Genomic DNA, 23,605 nt, shown 5'->3' on the forward strand with positions numbered 1-23,605 from the left:
GGAGATGGCTGGTAGATGGCGTTCGGCCCATGTGAGAACGCGGGACACTTCTGCCATTGCTGACCGACTTCGAATGCCTCCTTGGTGGTTGACTTAGGCCACTGCCGTGGCGCTGTTGGATTATACTTGTACTGGCCTGCCCTGAAGAATATCCTGAGCCAGAGTGAGAGCTTTGTAGATGGCTCGGAGTTCCAGGACGTTGATTGGTATGATCACCTCGGGTGAGTCCAGCGTCCTTGGAAGTAGTGCTGGCCGGTCACTGCGCCCCACCCGTGGAAGCTTGCATCCGTGGTGAGGAGTGCCCAGTCCGGGATCCGGGCGACACTTGTTTAAGTGTGATGTCTGTAGCCACCAGGATAGGGACAGGCAAACCTCCGGAGAGAGGCCCATCCTCTGGTATCTGAGCAGATGGGGCAGCCCGTTCCACCTGGAGAGGATCAGATGTTGTAGGGGCCTGGAGTGGAATGGAGCGAACTCCAACATGTCGAAGGTGGGCACAATGGATCGCATTGCAGAGTGAATTGACACTCGGCGACTGAGGAGTAACCTGCGCAATCGATGCTGTAGTGCAGAGATTTTGTCTGCTGTCAGAAAGATTCTCTGAGCCTGAGAGTCAAGGAAAGCTCCCAGATGTAGCATTCTTTGAGAAGGGGTCAGGAAAACTTTCCAGTTGATCAGCCAACCGTGCATTTGTAGAAAGGCAATGGTTACTTGTAGAAGGCTGTGAAGAATCTCTGGGGAGCTTGCTAAGAGCAAGAGATCGTCCAAGTACGGGAGCAGTCTGATCCCCTGACGACGAAGATAGGCCGCCATAATAGCCATGATCTTGGTTAAGACCTGAGGAGCTGTAGAAAGCCCAAAAGGAAGTGCCTGAAATTGGTAGTGTTGCTGTAGGACAACAAATCGGAGATACTGCTGATGAGAGGTCGCTATAGGTACATGTAGGCAAGCGTCCTGAATGTCCAGAGACAGCATAAAGTCCCCAGGCCCCATAGCAAGGACAATAGAGTGTAGGGTTTCCATATGAAACCTGGGCACCCTGATAAACTTGTTCAGAGACCTGAGGTTAAGGATATGCAGATGAGACCAGTTGGGGTTTTGAACCAAGAAAAGGGTAGAATAATAACCCGTCCCTCACTGTGATGAGGGGACCAGAATTATTACCCCTGAAAGAAGCAAGGACTGAATGGCCTTCTGGAGGAGCAGGGCTTTGCTTAGATCCAATGGAGGTCCTGTGCAAAACAACTGATGGAGGGGCCGCCTCAGGAATGAGAGGGCGTAACCGTGGGAGACCACTTCTTGTACCCAGACGTCTGTGGTGGTCCGACGCCAGAACTGGGCAAACTAAAGAAGTCGACCTTCCACTCTGCGAGCCCCCAGGGAGAGGCCCACCCAGTCAGGCTGAAGGCTTGTCCACAGATTTGGTAGGTGGACGTCTAGTAGCCCAGGCCTGTGTGGTCTTAGGCTTGAATGCCTTTGTGGATGCAGACTGCTGTTGGAAAGGACTTACCTTTAGATTTCTCCTGGGGACAAAAGGACCGAAAAGATGCCATCCGAGGCTTCGTAGTAGATGCAGAGAGTAAGAACACTGTCTTAGAAGCTGCCAAGGTAGCCACAATCTTGTCCAATTCTGGGCCAAACAGGATCTCCCCAGAGACTCCATAGCCTTTTAATAGTCCGCGTCTGCCTTCTATGAGCGAAGCCAAACGAAACGGCAGGCTACCACGGAAGTAGCAGATGCCCTGGAAGCTAGGAGACCAGTATCCAAAGCCGCTTCTCCTACATAGGAGGCTGCATCTCTAATGTGTGAGATGTAGGACAGCTGTTCCCTCGAAGCGTCAGAGGGAAATGTCTCTTCTAGGGCCTCTGCCCAACTCTCGGTGGCTTTTGCCACCCAGGCCGTAGCCCTGGCAGGACTGGTAATAGCTCCTATAAGAATATATATAGACTTCAGGCAAGCTTCCATCCTTCTATCCGTAGTCTCTTTTAAGGAGGTTGCAGTATGGATAGGTAAGGTAGCGTTCTTATCCAGGCGTGTCACGTGGGAACCCACTGCTGAGCGAACTTCCCATTTAGTGCAATCATTAGATGGAAGAGGGTAAAAGGAAATCAAGCATTTAGGCAGCTGAAACTTTTTATTCGGCATATTCCATGCGCCACTCACATTATCAGATCGCTGATCCGAGTGAGGAAACTCTGGTAAAACTACCTTCTGTCGCTTATAGTGTCTCTTTTGCTCTTTTCCCTTAGGAGTGGATTCTGGGCCTGATTCAGACCCAGACGCAAGTGCTGAGCGCTCACAACCGGGTCGTGCGCATGCGTGAGACCCGGATAGCGACGAGCAATCCATCACTCCGGGTCTCGTACCAAAGGGGGAGTGCTGTCGATGTTGAGTGACAGCACGCCCCCTTTGGTGGGCGGGCCTGGGGGCATGGCTGCCCAGACGGAGGCGTTCCTATGGGAACGCCTCCGTTTGGGGCCGGCCCCACTGACATCACGAGTGATGTCAGTGTGAGAGATTTAGGCTCTCTGGGGCTTGCAGCAAAGAGACCCTAGCACAAGGGTCTAGTCGCAAGACCGGCCCTGATTCAGAGCGAGCTCTCTGTCAGAGCGACCGGCTCTGAATCAGGGCCTCTGTCTCTTCTATTTGAAGAATAGATTTTACAGCTCTCACAAGTGCAGGAATATTCAATTTAGAGGGGGGTTCCTTGTCTCCTGAAGGGGAGTCAGAGTGAGAGAGGTCTGCGTCTTCTGCCTCCCCAGATGATCAGATGATCTGATAGCTGGGTGGATTTGGAAGATACCACAGCACGCTTAGTAGGGTTACTAGGTAAGGGTCTCTTCTTTTGCAGCATTTGATGAAAGGCTGTAGAGGTATCCACCAGAATCTGCACTGAGGTAGAAAGTTAGTCTACCCATGGGGGAGGCTAAAGATTTGCAGGGAGAACCTGATGTGGCCATCCCATAGGGGGAGCTACCACAGGGAGCGCTAGGTGGTCCGCAATTTTTGTCAACACCTGTGAAAAAGATGATCAGGGTGGGTCCTGAGGAGAGGAAGCAGGGGCTGATGGGCCACGTGCCGTATAACAAGATGCACATAAACCATCTTGAATGAGGTCCTCTGAAGCTACGCCTGCTAAACAGGACTTACAAGACACCAGAGTGGGAGCAGCAGGCTACTTGTGATACTCGCCTTTGCTAGACATAGCTGCACGGATAATTATAGCACACAATCTGGCACAGTGCACTGAGCAACCCAGATATATGTACAATATGGAACAGTATAGTGCGCAACACAGATATACAGTATGTAACAGCCCTCACATATACAGGTAGATGTGAGGTACAATGGACCCCCTATACCTCAGTATTCCAGGGTTATAATGAAAGAAAGGGAATGGTATAAGCTGACAGGTGAGAAAAATGAACAGAGAGCAGCACTAGCACACGTCACATACACTGAAGAGTATACAGTATAACTACACAGACAGCAGCGCTAGCACAGGTCACACACACTGCAGGGTATACAGTATAACTACACAGACAGCAGCGCTAGCACAGGTCACACACACTGCAGGGTATACAGTATAACTACACAGACAGCAGCGCTAGCACAGGTCACATACACTGCAGGGTATACAGTATAACTACACAGACAGCAGCGCTAGCACAGGTCACACACACTGCAGGGTATACAGTATAACTACACAGACAGCAGCGCTGGCACAGGTCACATACACTGCAGAGTATACAGTATAACTACACAGACAGCAGCGCTAGCACAGGTCACACACACTGCAGGGTATACAGTATAACTACACAGACAGCAGCGCTAGCACAGGTCACACACACTGCAGGGTATACAGTATAACTACACAGACAGCAGCGCTAGCACAGGTCACACACACTGCAGGGTATACAGTATAACTACACAGACAGCAGCGCTAGCACAGGTCACATACACTGCAGAGTATACAGTATAACTACACAGACAGCAGCGCTAGCACAGGTCACACACACTGCAGGGTATACAGTATAACTACACAGACAGCACAGGTCACACACACTGCAGGGTATACAGTATAACTACACAGACAGCAGCGCTAGCACAGGTCACATACACTGCAGGGTATACAGTATAACTACACAGACAGCAGCGCTAGCACAAGTCACATACACTGCAGAGTATACAGTATAACTACACAGACAGCAGCGCTAGCACATGTCACATACACTGCAGAGTATACAGTATAACTACACAGACAGCAGCGCTAGCACAGGTCACACACACTGCAGGGTATACAGTATAACTACACAGACAGCAGCGCTAGCACAGGTCACACACACTGCAGAGTATACAGTATAACTACACAGACAGCAGCACTAGCACATGTCACACACACTGCAGGGTATACAGTATAACTACACAGACAGCAGCGCTAGCACATGTCACATACACTGCAGAGTATACAGTATAACTACACAGACAGCAGCGCTAGCACAGGTCACATACACTGCAGGGTATACAGTATAACTACACAGACAGCAGCGCTAGCACAGGTCACACACACTGCAGGGTATACAGTATAACTACACAGACAGCAGCGCTAGCACAGGTCACATACACTGCAGGGTATACAGTATAACTACACAGACAGCAGCACTAGCACAGGTCACATACACTGCAGGGTATACAGTATAACTACACAGACAGCAGCGCTAGCACAGGTCACACACACTGCAGGGTATACAGTATAACTACACAGACAGCAGCGCTAGCACAGGTCACATACACTGCAGAGTATACAGTATAACTACACAGACAGCAGCACAGGTCACACACACTGCAGAGTATACAGTATAACTACACAGACAGCAGCGCTAGCACAGGTCACACACACTGCAGAGTATACAGTATAACTACACAGACAGCAGCGCTAGCACACATCACACACACTGCAGAGTATACAGTATAACTACACAGACAGCAGCGCTAGCACAGGTCACACACACTGCAGAGTATACAGTATAACTACACAGACAGCAGCGCTAGCACAGGTCACACACACTGCAGAGTATACAGTATAACTACACAGACAGCAGCACTAGCACAGGTCACATACACTGCAGGGTATACAGTATAACTACACAGACAGCAGCGCTAGCACAGGTCACACACACTGCAGAGTATACAGTATAACTACACAGACAGCAGCGCTAGCACAGGTCACACACACTGCAGGGTATACAGTATAACTACACAGACAGCAGCACTAGCACAGGTCACACACACTGCAGAGTATACAGTATAACTACACAGACAGCAGCGCTAGCACATGTCACATACACTGCAGAGTATACAGTATAACTACACAGACAGCAGCGCTAGCACAGGTCACACACACTGCAGAGTATACAGTATAACTACACAGACAGCAGCGCTAGCACAGGTCACATACACTGCAGGGTATACAGTATAACTACACAGACAGCAGCGCTAGCACAGGTCACATACACTGCAGGGTATACAGTATAACTACACAGACAGCAGCACTAGCACAAGTCACATACACTGCAGAGTATACAGTATAACTACACAGACAGCAGCGCTAGCACAGGTCACACACACTGCAGGGTATACAGTATAACTACACAGACAGCAGCGCTAGCACAGGTCACACACACTGCAGAGTATACAGTATAACTACACAGACAGCAGCGCTAGCACAGGTCACACACACTGCAGAGTATACAGTATAACTACACAGACAGCAGCGCTAGCACAGGTCACACACACTGCAGAGTATACAGTATAACTACACAGACAGCAGCGCTAGCACAGGTCACACACACTGCAGGGTATACAGTATAACTACACAGACAGCAGCACAGGTCACATACACTGCAGAGTATACAGTATAACTACACAGACAGCAGCGCTAGCACAGGACACACACACTGCAGAGTATACAGTATAACTACACAGACAGCAGCGCTAGCACATGTCACATACACTGCAGAGTATACAGTATAACTACACAGACAGCAGCGCTAGCACAAGTCACACACACTGCAGGGTATACAGTATAACTACACAGACAGCAGCGCTAGCACATGTCACATACACTGCAGGGTATACAGTATAACTACACAGACAGCAGCGCTAGCACAGGTCACACACACTGCAGGGTATACAGTATAACTACACAGACAGCAGCGCTAGCACAGGTCACATACACTGCAGAGTATACAGTATAACTACACAGACAGCAGCGCTAGCACAGGTCACACACACTGCAGGGTATACAGTATAACTACACAGACAGCAGCGCTAGCACAGATCACATACACTGCAGGGTATACAGTATAACTACACAGACAGCAGCGCTAGCACAGGTCACACACACTGCAGGGTATACAGTATAACTACACAGACAGCAGCGCTAGCACAGGTCACACACACTGCAGAGTATACAGTATAACTACACAGACAGCACAGGTCACATACACTGCAGGGTATACAGTATAACTACACAGACAGCAGCGCTAGCACATGTCACACACACTGCAGGGTATACAGTATAACTACACAGACAGCAGCGCTAGCACAGGTCACATACACTGCAGGGTATACAGTATAACTACACAGACAGCAGCGCTAGCACAGGTCACACACACTGCAGGGTATACAGTATAACTACACAGACAGCAGCGCTAGCACAGGTCACACACACTGCAGAGTATACAGTATAACTACACAGACAGCAGCGCTAGCACATGTCACACACACTGCAGGGTATACAGTATAACTACACAGACAGCAGCACTAGCACAGGTCACATACACTGCAGAGTATACAGTATAACTACACAGACAGCAGCACTAGCACAGGTCACACACACTGCAGAGTATACAGTATAACTACACAGACAGCAGCACTAGCACATGTCACACACACTGCAGAGTATACAGTATAACTACACAGACAGCAGCGCTAGCACATGTCACACACACTGCAGGGTATACAGTATAACTACACAGACAGCAGCGCTAGCACAGGTCACACACACTGCAGGGTATACAGTATAACTACACAGACAGCAGCGCTAGCACAGGTCACATACACTGCAGGGTATACAGTATAACTACACAGACAGCAGCGCTAGCACAGGTCACACACACTGCAGAGTATACAGTATAACTACACAGACAGCAGCGCTAGCACATGTCACATACACTGCAGGGTATACAGTATAACTACACAGACAGCAGCGCTAGCACAGGTCACATACACTGCAGAGTATACAGTATAACTACACAGACAGCACAGGTCACACACACTGCAGAGTATACAGTATAACTACACAGACAGCACAGGTCACACACACTGCAGAGTATACAGTATAACTACACAGACAGCACAGGTCACACACACTGCAGAGTATACAGTATAACTACACAGACAGCAGCACAGGTCACATACACTGCAGGGTATACAGTATAACTACACAGACAGCAGCACAGGTCACATACACTGCAGGGTATACAGTATAACTACACAGACAGCAGCACAGGTCACATACACTGCAGAGTATACAGTATAACTACACAGACAGCAGCGCTAGCACAGGTCACACACACTGCAGAGTATACAGTATAACTACACAGACAGCAGCGCTAGCACAGGTCACACACACTGCAGGGTATACAGTATAACTACACAGACAGCAGCGCTAGCACAGGTCACACACACTGCAGAGTATACAGTATAACTACACAGACAGCAGCACAGGTCACATACACTGCAGGGTATACAGTATAACTACACAGACAGCAGCACAGGTCACACACACTGCAGGGTATACAGTATAACTACACAGACAGCAGCGCTAGCACAGGTCACACACACTGCAGGGTATACAGTATAACTACACAGACAGCAGCGCTAGCACATGTCACACACACTGCAGGGTATACAGTATAACTACACAGACAGCACAGATCACATACACTGCAGGGTATACAGTATAACTACACAGACAGCACAGATCACATACACTGCAGGGTATACAGTATAACTACACAGACAGCAGCGCTAGCACAGGTCACATACACTGCAGGGTATACAGTATAACTACACAGACAGCAGCGCTAGCACAGGTCACACACACTGCAGAGTATACAGTATAACTACACAGACAGCAGCGCTAGCACAGGTCACACACACTGCAGGGTATACAGTATAACTACACAGACAGCAGCGCTAGCACAGGTCACACACACTGCAGGGTATACAGTATAACTACACAGACAGCAGCGCTAGCACAGGTCACACACACTGCAGGGTATACAGTATAACTACACAGACAGCAGCGCTAGCACAGGTCACATACACTGCAGGGTATACAGTATAACTACACAGACAGCAGCGCTAGCACAGGTCACACACACTGCAGGGTATACAGTATAACTACACAGACAGCAGCGCTAGCACAGGTCACACACACTGCAGGGTATACAGTATAACTACACAGACAGCAGCGCTAGCACAGGTCACATACACTGCAGGGTATACAGTATAACTACACAGACAGCAGCGCTAGCACAGGTCACACACACTGCAGAGTATACAGTATAACTACACAGACAGCAGCGCTAGCACAAGTCACATACACTGCAGGGTATACAGTATAACTACACAGACAGCAGCACTAGCACAGGTCACATACACTGCAGGGTATACAGTATAACTACACAGACAGCAGCGCTAGCACAGGTCACATACACTGCAGAGTATACAGTATAACTACACAGACAGCAGCGCTAGCACATGTCACACACACTGCAGAGTATACAGTATAACTACACAGACAGCAGCACTAGCACAGGTCACACACACTGCAGGGTATACAGTATAACTACACAGACAGCAGCGCTAGCACAAGTCACATACACTGCAGAGTATACAGTATAACTACACAGACAGCAGCACTAGCACAGGTCACACACACTGCAGGGTATACAGTATAACTACACAGACAGCAGCGCTAGCACAGGTCACATACACTGCAGAGTATACAGTATAACTACACAGACAGCAGCACTAGCACAGGTCACATACACTGCAGAGTATACAGTATAACTACACAGACAGCAGCGCTAGCACAAGTCACATACACTGCAGGGTATACAGTATAACTACACAGACAGCAGCACTAGCACAGGTCACATACACTGCAGAGTATACAGTATAACTACACAGACAGCAGCACTAGCACAGGTCACACACCCTGCAGGGTATACAGTATAACTACACAGACAGCAGCACTAGCACAGGTCACATACACTGCAGGGTATACAGTATAACTACACAGACAGCACAGGTCACACACACTGCAGAGTATACAGTATAACTACACAGACAGCAGCGCTAGCACAGGTCACACACACTGCAGAGTATACAGTATAACTACACAGACAGCACAGGTCACACACACTGCAGAGTATACAGTATAACTACACAGACAGCAGCGCTAGCACAGGTCACACACACTGCAGGGTATACAGTATAACTACACAGACAGCAGCGCTAGCACAGGTCACACACACTGCAGGGTATACAGTATAACTACACAGACAGCAGCGCTAGCACAGGTCACATACACTGCAGAGTATACAGTATAACTACACAGACAGCAGCGCTAGCACAGGTCACATACACTGCAGGGTATACAGTATAACCACACAGACAGCAGCGCTAGCACAGGTCACACACACTGCAGGGTATACAGTATAACTACACAGACAGCAGCGCGAACACAGGTCACACACACTGCAGGGTATACAGTATAACTACACAGACAGCAGCACAGGTCACATACACTGCAGAGTATACAGTATAACTACACAGACAGCAGCACTAGCACAGGTCACACACACTGCAGAGTATACAGTATAACTACACAGACAGCAGCACTATCACAGGTCACACACACTGCAGGGTATACAGTATAACTACACAGACAGCAGCACTAGCACAGGTCACATACACTGCAGGGTATACAGTATAACTACACAGACAGCAGCGCTAGCACAGGTCACATACACTGCAGGGTATACAGTATAACTACACAGACAGCAGCGCTAGCACAGGTCACATACACTGCAGGGTATACAGTATAACTACACAGACAGCAGCGCTAGCACAGGTCACATACACTGCAGGGTATACAGTATAACTACACAGACAGCAGCACAGGTCACATACACTGCAGGGTATACAGTATAACTACACAGACAGCAGCACAGGTCACACACACTGCAGGGTATACAGTATAACTACACAGACAGCAGCGCTAGCACAGGTCACACACACTGCAGGGTATACAGTATAACTACACAGACAGCAGCGCTAGCACATGTCACACACACTGCAGGGTATACAGTATAACTACACAGACAGCAGCGCTAGCACAGGTCACACACACTGCAGGGTATACAGTATAACTACACAGACAGCAGCGCTAGCACAGGTCACACACACTGCAGGGTATACAGTATAACTACACAGACAGCAGCGCTAGCACATGTCACACACACTGCAGGGTATACAGTATAACTACACAGACAGCAGCGCTAGCACAGGTCACACACACTGCAGGGTATACAGTATAACTACACAGACAGCAGCGCTAGCACATGTCACACACACTGCAGGGTATACAGTATAACTACACAGACAGCAGCGCTAGCACATGTCACACACACTGCAGGGTATACAGTATAACTACACAGACAGCACAGATCACATACACTGCAGGGTATACAGTATAACTACACAGACAGCAGCGCTAGCACATGTCACATACACTGCAGGGTATACAGTATAACTACACAGACAGCAGCACTAGCACAGGTCACATACACTGCAGGGTATACAGTATAACTACACAGACAGCAGCACTAGCACAGGTCACACACACTGCAGGGTATACAGTATAACTACACAGACAGCAGCACTAGCACAGGTCACATACACTGCAGGGTATACAGTATAACTACACAGACAGCAGCGCTAGCACAGGTCACACACACTGCAGGGTATACAGTATAACTACACAGACAGCAGCGCTAGCACAGGTCACACACACTGCAGAGTATACAGTATAACTACACAGACAGCAGCGCTAGCACATGTCACATACACTGCAGAGTATACAGTATAACTACACAGACAGCAGCGCTAGCACAGGTCACACACACTGCAGGGTATACAGTATAACTACACAGACAGCAGCGCTAGCACAGGTCACACACACTGCAGGGTATACAGTATAACTACACAGACAGCAGCGCTAGCACAGGTCACACACACTGCAGGGTATACAGTATAACTACACAGACAGCAGCACAGGTCACACACACTGCAGAGTATACAGTATAACTACACAGACAGCAGCGCTAGCACAGGTCACACACACTGCAGGGTATACAGTATAACTACACAGACAGCAGCGCTAGCACAGGTCACACACACTGCAGGGTATACAGTATAACTACACAGACAGCAGCGCTAGCACAGGTCACACACACTGCAGGGTATACAGTATAACTACACAGACAGCAGCGCTAGCACAGGTCACACACACTGCAGAGTATACAGTATAACTACACAGACAGCAGCGCTAGCACAGGTCACACACACTGCAGAGTATACAGTATAACTACACAGACAGCAGCGCTAGCACAGGTCACATACACTGCAGGGTATACAGTATAACTACACAGACAGCAGCACTAGCACAGGTCACATACACTGCAGAGTATACAGTATAACTACACAGAGAGCAGCACTAGCACAGGTCACATACACTGCAGGGTATACAGTATAACTACACAGACAGCAGCGCTAGCACATGTCACACACACTGCAGGGTATACAGTATAACTACACAGACAGCAGCACAGGTCACATACACTGCAGGGTATACAGTTTAACTACACAGACAGCAGCGCTAGCACAGGTCACATACACTGCAGGGTATACAGTATAACTACACAGACAGCAGCACTAGCACAGGTCACATACACTGCAGAGTATACAGTATAACTACACAGACAGCAGCACTAGCACAGGTCACACACACTGCAGGGTATACAGTATAACTACACAGACAGCAGCGCTAGCACAGGTCACACACACTGCAGAGTATACAGTATAACTACACAGACAGCAGCGCTAGCACAGGTCACACACACTGCAGAGTATACAGTATAACTACACAGACAGCAGCGCTAGCACAAGTCACATACACTGCAGAGTATACAGTATAACTACACAGACAGCAGCGCTAGCACAGGTCACATACACTGCAGAGTATACAGTATAACTGCAGTAGACACTAAATTCAACTACACAGACCGCAGTGGCTGGTAGGATATAGCGCTGTATAACCTGGCTCCTTAGAGAGGTATACAGGGAGACCGGACCCAGCGTTCCCGGAGATCTGAGGCTGATGCAGAAAATGGCTGCCGTGAGTCTGAGGGGGCGGAGGGTGAGGGAGGAGCAGTCAGGGGCGGCAAGACCGCAGTGGAATGGCGCCCTGAGCTGGGGGAAGGGCCGCAGGGAGAGAACCTTTTCCCCCATGCTGACATCAACCACCGGGTCCCTGGCATCAGCTGTCCCCTGCGCCAGTATAGGTTATGCCCTGGTGGTCTAGTGGAGTCCCGGAAGAATCGGTGTCCACAACAGCGCCTCCAGTCTGTCTCCTGAGACCGGAGCTAAGACTGCGCATAGACGGGACCCACCTTACCTGTCCCCTTGAGTCCCGGTTGCAGTCTGGGGTCCGAGGAGCCCTGCTAGCTAGGGCCCCCCATAGCCCCACCGAGAGTACCTAGCCGTTGGCTGGAGTCGTGGAGCCGCAGAGGGGTGATGGAGCAGCAGTGCAGACATCTATGGGCTGTCTACCGCTGCTTCTTATGTAGTTAAAATAGATCATAAAAATAAGATAGTGCTGCTTAATAGCAGCCCCCCTGTTCTAACGGTGATCCAGCTCCTGCCGGACACCAATGAAACCAAGTTGCCTTCAGGCTGTTGGCGGGATATAGGGGATCGGAGCATCCTGGTATAGAAAAAAAGCTTTGCTGTTGGTGTCCGGGTCCTCCAAGCACCACCTACACCCCATTGTCTCCCTGTGGAGCCCTATGGACCCCGAAGAAGAAAATACGTAAAATGTTTGCGATCGCAATGCCATCATCCATAATACTTAGCAAGTATGCAAAAACATCGGCACCAACCAGTAACATCGGAGCCTCGCGCACAATTGCTACAGGTCTGACCTTACCCAGAATTTGCTTAATCTTAATCTCACGCAGTGAAGGCTCAAGCTACATATGCCATTGCAGTGGCTAATTTATGCACGCCACAGTAACGGCGTTAAAACGCGCTGACACCTACGTTTCTCCGATCACCCCAGTCACCATACGCATGAGCAGAACGCAACAATCGCCCGTCTCCGTGCGTATTTGCAGTTGAGATCCGTAATGAATCAGCCCCTTAGATCACACTCTTCCACTCTTTACGGAGATACAACAGCAGCATCTAGTGGACAAAAATGGGTAGTACATCCACATAAAAGTCTAATGCTATAGTAAATGGCAAATAGTATTCAAAAACACAAAGGACATAATCTAGCAATAAATGAATTCACGCTGAGCTGGAGCTGGAAAATGAATCCCTTCTTAAGTTTGTGCAATGATAGCCTAACGCTGCATAACACCACAACAATTTGGCAGCTGAAGCATGTCACTATACAATCTATCTGTACTGAGATCAGAAATGTGAAACTTGGGGCAGAATAAGCAGTCGGTACTCCCTATACCAAAAGTACTGAGAGTCCAGCAAACACTTTCTCCTTAGTAAAAAAAAAAAAAAAAAAAAAGTATAAGGCTATATGTAAATACTTGTTGCCAGGGATAAATACTGCCTACCTCCTTCCATACTGCCTGAGCTGATCCCATCCTTGTTATCAGACGTCAGTAGCAGCTCTGCGATCCCTCGGCGTACAAGGGCCTGGTGTGAGATAAAAGTTAGTAGCTGTGTGACGGTGGGAGTAACGTTGTTTAGTGTGTGTACTGTTCTACAGATAGAAAATATATAAGTAACAAAATCTCTGTGCCATTGTATACTCAGTGATATTAATCTGGGCGCTAATAGATGTATGTATGATGGGACTAACACAGCAGTACTTACAGTCTTTATAAACTCCATGTAGTTGGCGTCCTTAGCGTATGACCCGTACTCATTCTCCACCTGTACAGCGATTATCGGCCCGCCTTTGGTGTACTGGGAACAGACTACACCGTGTTACATCGTACAAAGAGACAGGTCCATTATTCCAAGTAAACCTCCTATCATAGATAACTCTGATGCTATTTTATAGTCATAACCTGTGTAGATATTGGAATATTTAAAGTCTGTATTTCTACCCATGGTAGTACATCCACATAACAGTCTGATGCTATAGAAAATGGCATAATATAGTATTCAAAAACACAATGGACATAATGTAATAATAAATTCATTCACGCTGAACTGGAGCTGGAAAATAAGGGCCCGATTCAGAGGCGCTCGTAAGCGGCCGCTCATTCATTCCGAGCGATGTTTGCACAACTGCGCTTGCGTACAGATCGTAATACGCATGCGCGAACAAGTCAGTGCGGCCGAAAATCGTTTGTTTGCTAAATAGCGAATGCCTGCTATCTTGAGGGACAGGAGGAGGCGAATGTGGGTGGTAACAGGGGAAGGTGCTTGAAAACGGGGAGTGGAGATCCGAACGCAGGCGTGCTTAAAGGTCAAAACGGGCGTTTTATGGGTGTGCATAATTAATACAGCAGCGTCATTGACCACGTCACTGGGTTATTTTATAGTCAGAACTGCTCGCAAGATTGCGATAGGAAAAACCAACCACAAGAATAGCGAGCAGTTCATACCCTGGTCGATGTACTCGATTAATCAAATGAATAGCGGACATGACGTAGGATGCGAGCGGCCAGGGGGCGTAGTTTCCCAAAAAACTACTGCAAGTTTTGTTCGCTCGTTCAGACCTAGAGGCGTGAATAGACCGCAAAGAGCGAACGGTTCATTTGAATAGCCACCCCTTTTTTCTGAATGAGCGACCGCATATAGCGTCCGGCTCTGAATCAGGCCCTAAATCCCTTCTTAAGTTTGTGCAATGATAGCCTGACGCTGCATAACAGCACAACAATTTGGCAGCTGAAGCATGTCACTATACAATCTATCTGTACTGAGATCAGAAATGTGAAACTTGGGGCAGAATAAGCAGTCGGTACTCCCTATACCGAACGCAAATGATCAATCACCATCCTGCCTGCATAGAGGAACGCATGTAATAACACTACCAGCTGCTGGTTCTTACAGTAGTACTTATATTGCAGAAAACAAGGCGTCCTTGTGGTGGGTAGGCCGTTCTCATGTGCGTTTATTCTGCAGGCACCTGGCCGGTGTAACGTGCTAAGCAGGGGGATGAGGTTTTTATATTATTTTATATTAATACAAACATTATTCAAAGTCAAAGGTAAAATGACTTTGCAATAGTAAATAGGGAAGATGTATAAAACTTTCTATCCAATCAAGATTCCAGCTATCAATCCTTTGGACTGTAAGCTCTTACGAGCAGGGCCCTCCGCCCTGATGTGATTTTCCTTCCCTCACTGATACCATCATCTCCTCCCCACTGCCTATAGCAGCACCCATCCCCATTGGTTCAGCCACCCTACTGCTTATTAGGGTGCTATGCTGATGCAGATATACTATACCCTGCTGGTTATTAGGGTGGTATGCTGATGCAGATATACTATACCCTGCTGGTTATTAGGGTGTTATACTGATGCAGTTATACTATACCCTGCTGGTTATTAGGGTGTCATACTGGTGCAGTTATACTATGCCCTGCTGCTTATTAGGGTGTCATACTGATGCAGTTATACTATACCCTGCTGCTTATTAGGGTGTTATACTGATGCAGTTATACTATACCCTGCTGCTTATTAGGGTGTTATACTGATCCAGTTATACTATACCCTGCTGCTTATTAGGGTGTTATACTGATCCAGTTATACTATACCCTGCTGCTTATTAGGGTGTCATACTGATGCAGTTATACTATACCCTGCTGCTTATTAGGGTGTCATACTGATGCAGTTATACTATACCCTGCTGGTTATTAGGGTGTCATACTGATGCAGTTATACTATACCCTGCTGGTTATTAGGGTGTCTTACTGATGCAGTTATACTATACCCTGCTGCTTATTAGGGTGTCATACTGATGCAGTTATACTATACCCTGCTGGTTATTAGGGTGTTATACTGGTGCAGTTATACTATACCCTGCTGCTTATTAGGGTGTCATACTGATGCAGTTATACTATACCCTGCTGGTTATTAGGGTGTTATACTGATGCAGTTATACTATACCCTGCTGCTTATTAGGGTGTTATACTGATGCAGTTATACTATACCCTGCTGGTTATTAGGGTGTTATACTGATCCAGTTATACTATACCCTGCTGGTTATTAGGGTGTTATACTGATCCAGTTATACTATACCCTGCTGGTTATTAGGGTGTTATACTGGTGCAGTTATACTATACCCTGCTGGTTATTAGAGTGTTATACTGATGCAGTTATACTATACCCTGCTGGTTATTAGGGTGTTATGCTGGTGCAGTTATACTATACCCTGCTGCTTATTAGGGTGTCATACTGGTGCAGTTATACTATACCCTGATGCTTATTAGGGTGTTATACTGATGCAGTTATACTATACCCTGCTGCTTATTAGGGTGTCATACTGGTGCAGTTATACTATGCCCTGCTGGTTATTAGGGTGTTATACTGATGCAGTTATACTATACCCTGCTGGTTATTAGGGTGTTATACTGATGCAGTTATACTATACCCTGCTGGTTATTAGGGTGTTATACTGATGCAGTTATACTATACCCTGCTGCTTATTAGGGTGTTAGACTGATGCAGTTATACTATACCCTGCTGGTTATTAGGGTGTTATACTAATGCAGTTATACTATACCCTGCTGCTTATTAGGGTGTCATACTGATGCAGTTATACTATACCCTGCTGCTTATTAGGGTGTTATACTGATGCAGTTATACTATACCCTGCTGCTTATTAGGGTGTTATACTGGTGCAGTTATACTATACCCTGCTGCTTATTAGGGTGTTATGCTGGTGCAGTTATACTATACCCTGCTGCTTATTAGGGTGTTATACTGATCCAGTTATACTATACCCTGCTGCTTATTAGGGTGTCATACTGATGCAGTTATACTATACCCTGCTGCTTATTAGGGTGTCATACTGATGCAGTTATACTATACCCTGCTGGTTATTAGGGTGTCATACTGATGCAGTTATACTATACCCTGCTGGTTATTAGGGTGTCTTACTGATGCAGTTATACTATACCCTGCTGCTTATTAGGGTGTCATACTGATGCAGTTATACTATACCCTGCTGGTTATTAGGGTGTTATACTGGTGCAGTTATACTATACCCTGCTGCTTATTAGGGTGTCATACTGATGCAGTTATACTATACCCTGCTGGTTATTAGGGTGTTATACTGATGCAGTTATACTATACCCTGCTGCTTATTAGGGTGTTATACTGATGCAGTTATACTATACCCTGCTGGTTATTAGGGTGTTATACTGATCCAGTTATACTATACCCTGCTGGTTATTAGGGTGTTATACTGATCCAGTTATACTATACCCTGCTGGTTATTAGGGTGTTATACTGGTGCAGTTATACTATACCCTGCTGGTTATTAGAGTGTTATACTGATGCAGTTATACTATACCCTGCTGGTTATTAGGGTGTTATGCTGGTGCAGTTATACTATACCCTGCTGCTTATTAGGGTGTCATACTGGTGCAGTTATACTATACCCTGATGCTTATTAGGGTGTTATACTGATGCAGTTATACTATACCCTGCTGCTTATTAGGGTGTCATACTGGTGCAGTTATACTATGCCCTGCTGGTTATTAGGGTGTTATACTGATGCAGTTATACTATACCCTGCTGGTTATTAGGGTGTTATACTGATGCAGTTATACTATACCCTGCTGGTTATTAGGGTGTTATACTGATGCAGTTATACTATACCCTGCTGCTTATTAGGGTGTTATACTGATGCAGTTATACTATACCCTGCTGGTTATTAGGGTGTTATACTAATGCAGTTATACTATACCCTGCTGCTTATTAGGGTGTCATACTGATGCAGTTATACTATACCCTGCTGCTTATTAGGGTGTTATACTGATGCAGTTATACTATACCCTGCTGCTTATTAGGGTGTTATACTGGTGCAGTTATACTATACCCTGCTGCTTATTAGGGTGTTATGCTGGTGCAGTTATACTATACCCTGCTGCTTATTAGGGTGTTATACTGGTGCAGTTATACTATACCCTGCTGGTTATTAGGGTGTTATACTGGTGCAGTTATACTATACCCTGCTGGTTATTAGGGTGTTATACTGGTGCAGTTATACTATACCCTGCTGTTTATTAGAGTGTTATACTGATGCAGTTATACTATACCCTGCTGCTTATTAGGGTGTTATACTGGTGCAGTTATACTATACCCTGCTGCTTATTAGAGTGTTATACTGATGCAGTTATACTATACCCTGCTGGTTATTAGGGTGTTATACTGATACAGTTATACTATACCCTGCTGGTTATTAGGGTGTTATACTGGTGCAGTTATACTATACCCTGCTGCTTATTAGAGTGTTATACTGGTGCAGTTATACTATGTCCTGCTGCTTATTAGGGTGTTATACTGGTGCAGTTATACTATACCCTGCTGCTTATTAGGGTGTCATACTGATGCAGTTATACTATACCCTGCTGCTTATTAGGGTGTCATACTGATGCAGTTATACTATACCCTGCTGCTTATTAGGGTGTCATACTGATGCAGTTATACTATACCCTGCTGCTTATTAGGGTGTTATACTGATGCAGTTATACTATACCCTGCTGCTTATTAGGGTGTTATACTGGTGCAGTTATACTATACCCTGCTGGTTATTAGGGTGTTATACTGGTGCAGTTATACTATGCCCTGCTGCTTATTAGGGTGTCATACTGATGCAGATATACTATACACTGCTGGTTATTAGGGTGTTATACTGATGCAGATATACTATACCCTGCTGGTTATTAGAGTGTTATACTGGTGCAGTTATACTATACCCTGCTGGTTATTAGGGTGTTATACTGATGCAGTTATACTATACCCTGCTGCTTATTAGAGTGTTATACTGGTGCAGATATACTATACCCTGCTGGTTATTAGAGTGTTATACTGATGCAGTTATACTATGCCCTGCTGCTTATTAGGGTGTTATACTGGTGCAGTTATACTATACCCTGCTGGTTATTAGGGTGTTATACTGATGCAGTTATACTATACCCTGCTGGATATTAGGGTGTTATACTGGTGCAGTTATACTATACCCTGCTGGTTATTAGGGTGTTATACTGATGCAGTTATACTATACCCTGCTGCTTATTAGGGTGTTACACTGGTTCAGTTATACTATACCCTGCTGGTTATTAGGGTGTTATACTGGTGCAGTTATACTATACCCTGCTGCTTATTAGGGTGTTACACTGGTTCAGTTATACTATACCCTGCTGGTTATTAGGGTGTTATACTGATGCAGTTATACTATACCCTGCTGCTTATTAGGTTGTTATACTGATGCAGTTATACTATACCCTGCTGGTTATTAGGGTGTTATACTGATGCAGTTATACTATACCCTGCTGGTTATTAGGGTGTTATACTGATGCAGTTATACTATACCCTGCTGCTTATTAGGGTGTTATACTGGTGCAGTTATACTATACCCTGCTGGTTATTAGGGTGTTATACTGATGCAGTTATACTATACCCTGCTCCTTATTAAAGTGTTATACTGGTGCAGTTATACTATACCCTGCTGGTTATTAGGGTGTTATACTGATGCAGTTATACTATACCCTGCTGGTTATTAGGGTGTTATACTGATGCAGTTATACTATACCCTGCTGCTTATTAGGGTGTTATACTGATGCAGTTATACTATACCCTGCTGCTTATTAGGGTGTTATACTGGTGCAGTTATACTATACCCTGCTGGTTATTAGGGTGTTATACTGATGCAGTTATACTATACCCTGCTGCTTATTAGGGTGTCATACTGATGCAGTTATACTATACCCTGCTGGTTATTAGGGTGTTATACTGATCCAGTTATACTATACCCTGCTGGTTATTAGGGTGTTATACTGATGCTGTTATACTATGCCCTGCTGGTTATTAGGGTGTTATACTGATCCAGTTATACTATACCCTGCTGGTTATTAGGGTGTTATACTGGTGCAGTTATACTATACCCTGCTGGTTATTAGAGTGTTATACTGATGCAGTTATACTATACCCTACTGCTTATTAGGGTGTTATACTGATGCAGTTATGCTATACCCTGCTGGTTATTAGAGTGTTATACTGAAGCAGTTATACTATGCCCTGCTGGTTATTAGGGTGTTATACTGATCCAGTTATACTATACCCTGCTGGTTATTAGGGTGTTATACTGATGCAGTTATACTATACCCTGCTGCTTATTAGGGTGTTATACTGATGCAGATATACTATACCCTGCTGGTTATTAGGGTGTTATACTGGTTCAGTTATACTATACCCTGCTGGTTATTAGGGTGTTATACTGGTGCAGTTATACTATGTCCTGCTGGTTATTAGGGTGTTATACTGATGCAGTTATACTATACCCTGCTGCTTATTAGGGTGTCATACTGATGCAGTTATACTATACCCTGCTGGTTATTAGGGTGTTATACTGATGCAGTTATACTATACCCTGCTGGTTATTAGGGTGTTATACTGATGCATTTATACTATACCCTGCTGGTTATTAGGGTGTTATACTGATGCAGTTATACTATACCCTGCTGGTTATTAGGGTGTTATACTGGTGCAGTTATACTATACCCTGCTGCTTATTAGGGTGTTATACTGATGCAGTTATACTATGTCCTGCTGCTTATTAGGGTGTTATACTGATCCAGTTATACTATACCCTGCTGCTTATTAGGGTGTCATACTGATGCAGTTATACTATACCCTGCTGGTTATTAGGGTGTTATACTGATCCAGTTATACTATACCCTGCTGCTTATTAGGGTGTCATACTGATGCAGTTATACTATACCCTGCTGCTTATTAGGGTGTTATACTGATGCAGTTATACTATGCCCTGCTGCTTATTAGGGTGTTATACTGATGCAGTTATACTATACCCTGCTGCTTATTAGGGTGTTATACTGGTGCAGTTATACTATACCCTGCTGGTTATTAGGGTGTTACACTGGTGCAGTTATACTAGACCCTGCTGGTTATTAGGGTGTCATACTGATGCAGTTATACTATACACTGCTACTTGTTAGGGTGTTAAACTGGTGCAGTTATACTATACCCTGCTGGTTATTACGGTGTTATACTGATGCAGTTATACTATACCCTGCTGGTTATTAGGGTGTTATACTGGTGCAGTTATACTATACCCTGCTGGTTATTAGGGTGTTATACTGGTGCAGTTATACTATACCCTGATGCTTATTAGGGTGTTATACTGGTGCAGTTATACTATACCCTGATGCTTATTAGGGTGTTATACTGATGCAGTTATACTATACCCTGCTGGTTATTAGGGTGTCATACTGATGCAGTTATACTATACCCTGCTGGTTTTAAGGGTGTTATACTGGTGCAGTTATACTATACCCTGCTGGTTTTAAGGGTGTTATACTGGTGCAGTTATACTATACCCTGCTGCTTATTAGGGTGTTATACTGATGCAGTTATACTATACCCTGCTGGTTATTAGGGTGTTATACTGATGCAGTTATACTATACCCTGCTGCTTATTAGAGTGTTATACTGATGCAGTTATACTATACCCTGCTGCTTATTAGGGTGTTATACTGATGCAGTTATACTATACCCTGCTGCTTATTAGGGTGTTATACTGATCCAGTTATACTATACCCTGCTGGTTATTAGGGTGTTATACTGGTGCAGTTATACTATACCCTGCTGCTTATTAGAGTGTTATACTGATGCAGTTATACTATACCCTGCTGGTTATTAGGGTGTTATACTGATGCAGTTATACTATACCCTGCTGGTTATTAGGGTGTTATACTGGTTCAGTTATACTATGCCCTGCTGGTTATTAGGGTGTTATACTGATGCACTTATACTATACCCTGCTGGTTATTAGGGTGTTATGCTGATGCAGTTATACTATACCCTGCTGCTTATTAGGGTGTTATACTGGTGCAGTTATACTATGTCCTGCTGCTTATTAGGGTGTCATACTGATGCAGTTATACTATACCCTGCTGCTTATTAGGGTGTTATACTGATGCAGTTATACTATACCCTGCTGGTTATTAGGGTGTTATACTGATGCAGTTATACTATACCCTGCTGCTTATTAGGGTGTTATACTGATGCAGTTATACTATACCCTGCTGGTTATTAGGGTGTTATACTGATGCAGTTATACTATACCCTGCTGCTTATTAGGGTGTCATACTGATGCAGTTATACTATACCCTGCTGGTTATTAGAGTGTTATACTGATGCAGTTATACTATACCCTGCTGGTTATTAGGGTGTTACACTGGTGCAGTTATACTATACCCTGCTGGTTATTAGGGTGTCATACTGATGCAGTTATACTATACACTGCTACTTGTTAGGGTGTTAAAATGGTGCAGTTATACTATACCCTGCTGGTTATTACGGTGTTATACTGATGCAGTTATACTATACCCTGCTGGTTATTAGGGTGTTATACTGGTTCAGTTATACTATGCCCTGCTGGTTATTAGGGTGTTATACTGATGCAGTTATACTATACCCTGCTGGTTATTAGGGTGTTATGCTGATGCAGTTATACTATACCCTGCTGCTTATTAGGGTGTTATACTGGTGCAGTTATACTATGTCCTGCTGCTTATTAGGGTGTCATACTGATGCAGTTATACTATACCCTGCTGGTTATTAGGGTGTTATACTGATGCAGTTATACTATGCCCTGCTGCTTATTAGAGTGTTATACTGATGCAGTTATACTATACCCTGCTGCTTATTAGGGTGTTATACTGATGCAGTTATACTATGCCCTGCTGCTTATTAGGGTGTTATACTGATGCAGTTATACTATACCCTGCTGCTTATTAGGGTGTTACACTGGTGCATTTATACTATACCCTGCTGGTTATTAGGGTGTTACACTGGTGCAGTTATACTATACCCTGCTGGTTATTAGGGTGTCATACTGATGCAGTTATACTATACACTGCTACTTGTTAGGGTGTTATACTGGTGCAGTTATACTATACCCTGCTGGTTATTACGGTGTTATACTGATGCAGTTATACTATACCCTGCTGGTTATTAGGGTGTTATA

The 23,605-nt window shown here is 45.5% G+C and overlaps 1 protein-coding gene across 2 annotated transcripts in view; it reads right to left on the reverse strand.

The window, feature by feature from the left end:
* The window catches only part of GLB1L2 (galactosidase beta 1 like 2), a 155,731-nt gene that overhangs the window by 82,542 nt on the left and 49,584 nt on the right, over positions 1 to 23,605 (reverse strand). For both annotated transcript variants that reach the window (XM_088481831.1, XM_088481830.1), the window contains exons 6-7: positions 14,252 to 14,344; positions 13,990 to 14,071 (exon numbers count right to left, since the gene is read on the reverse strand). In XM_088481831.1, the coding sequence (XP_088337957.1) occupies positions 13,990 to 14,071; positions 14,252 to 14,344 (175 nt within the window). The remainder of the gene's footprint in view (positions 1 to 13,989; positions 14,072 to 14,251; positions 14,345 to 23,605) is intronic.

This window comes from Taudactylus pleione, unplaced genomic scaffold, assembly GCF_031769625.1.
Source record: "Taudactylus pleione unplaced genomic scaffold, aTauple2 ptg000278l, whole genome shotgun sequence".
In the NCBI taxonomy this organism is placed as follows: Eukaryota; Metazoa; Chordata; class Amphibia; order Anura; family Myobatrachidae; genus Taudactylus; species Taudactylus pleione.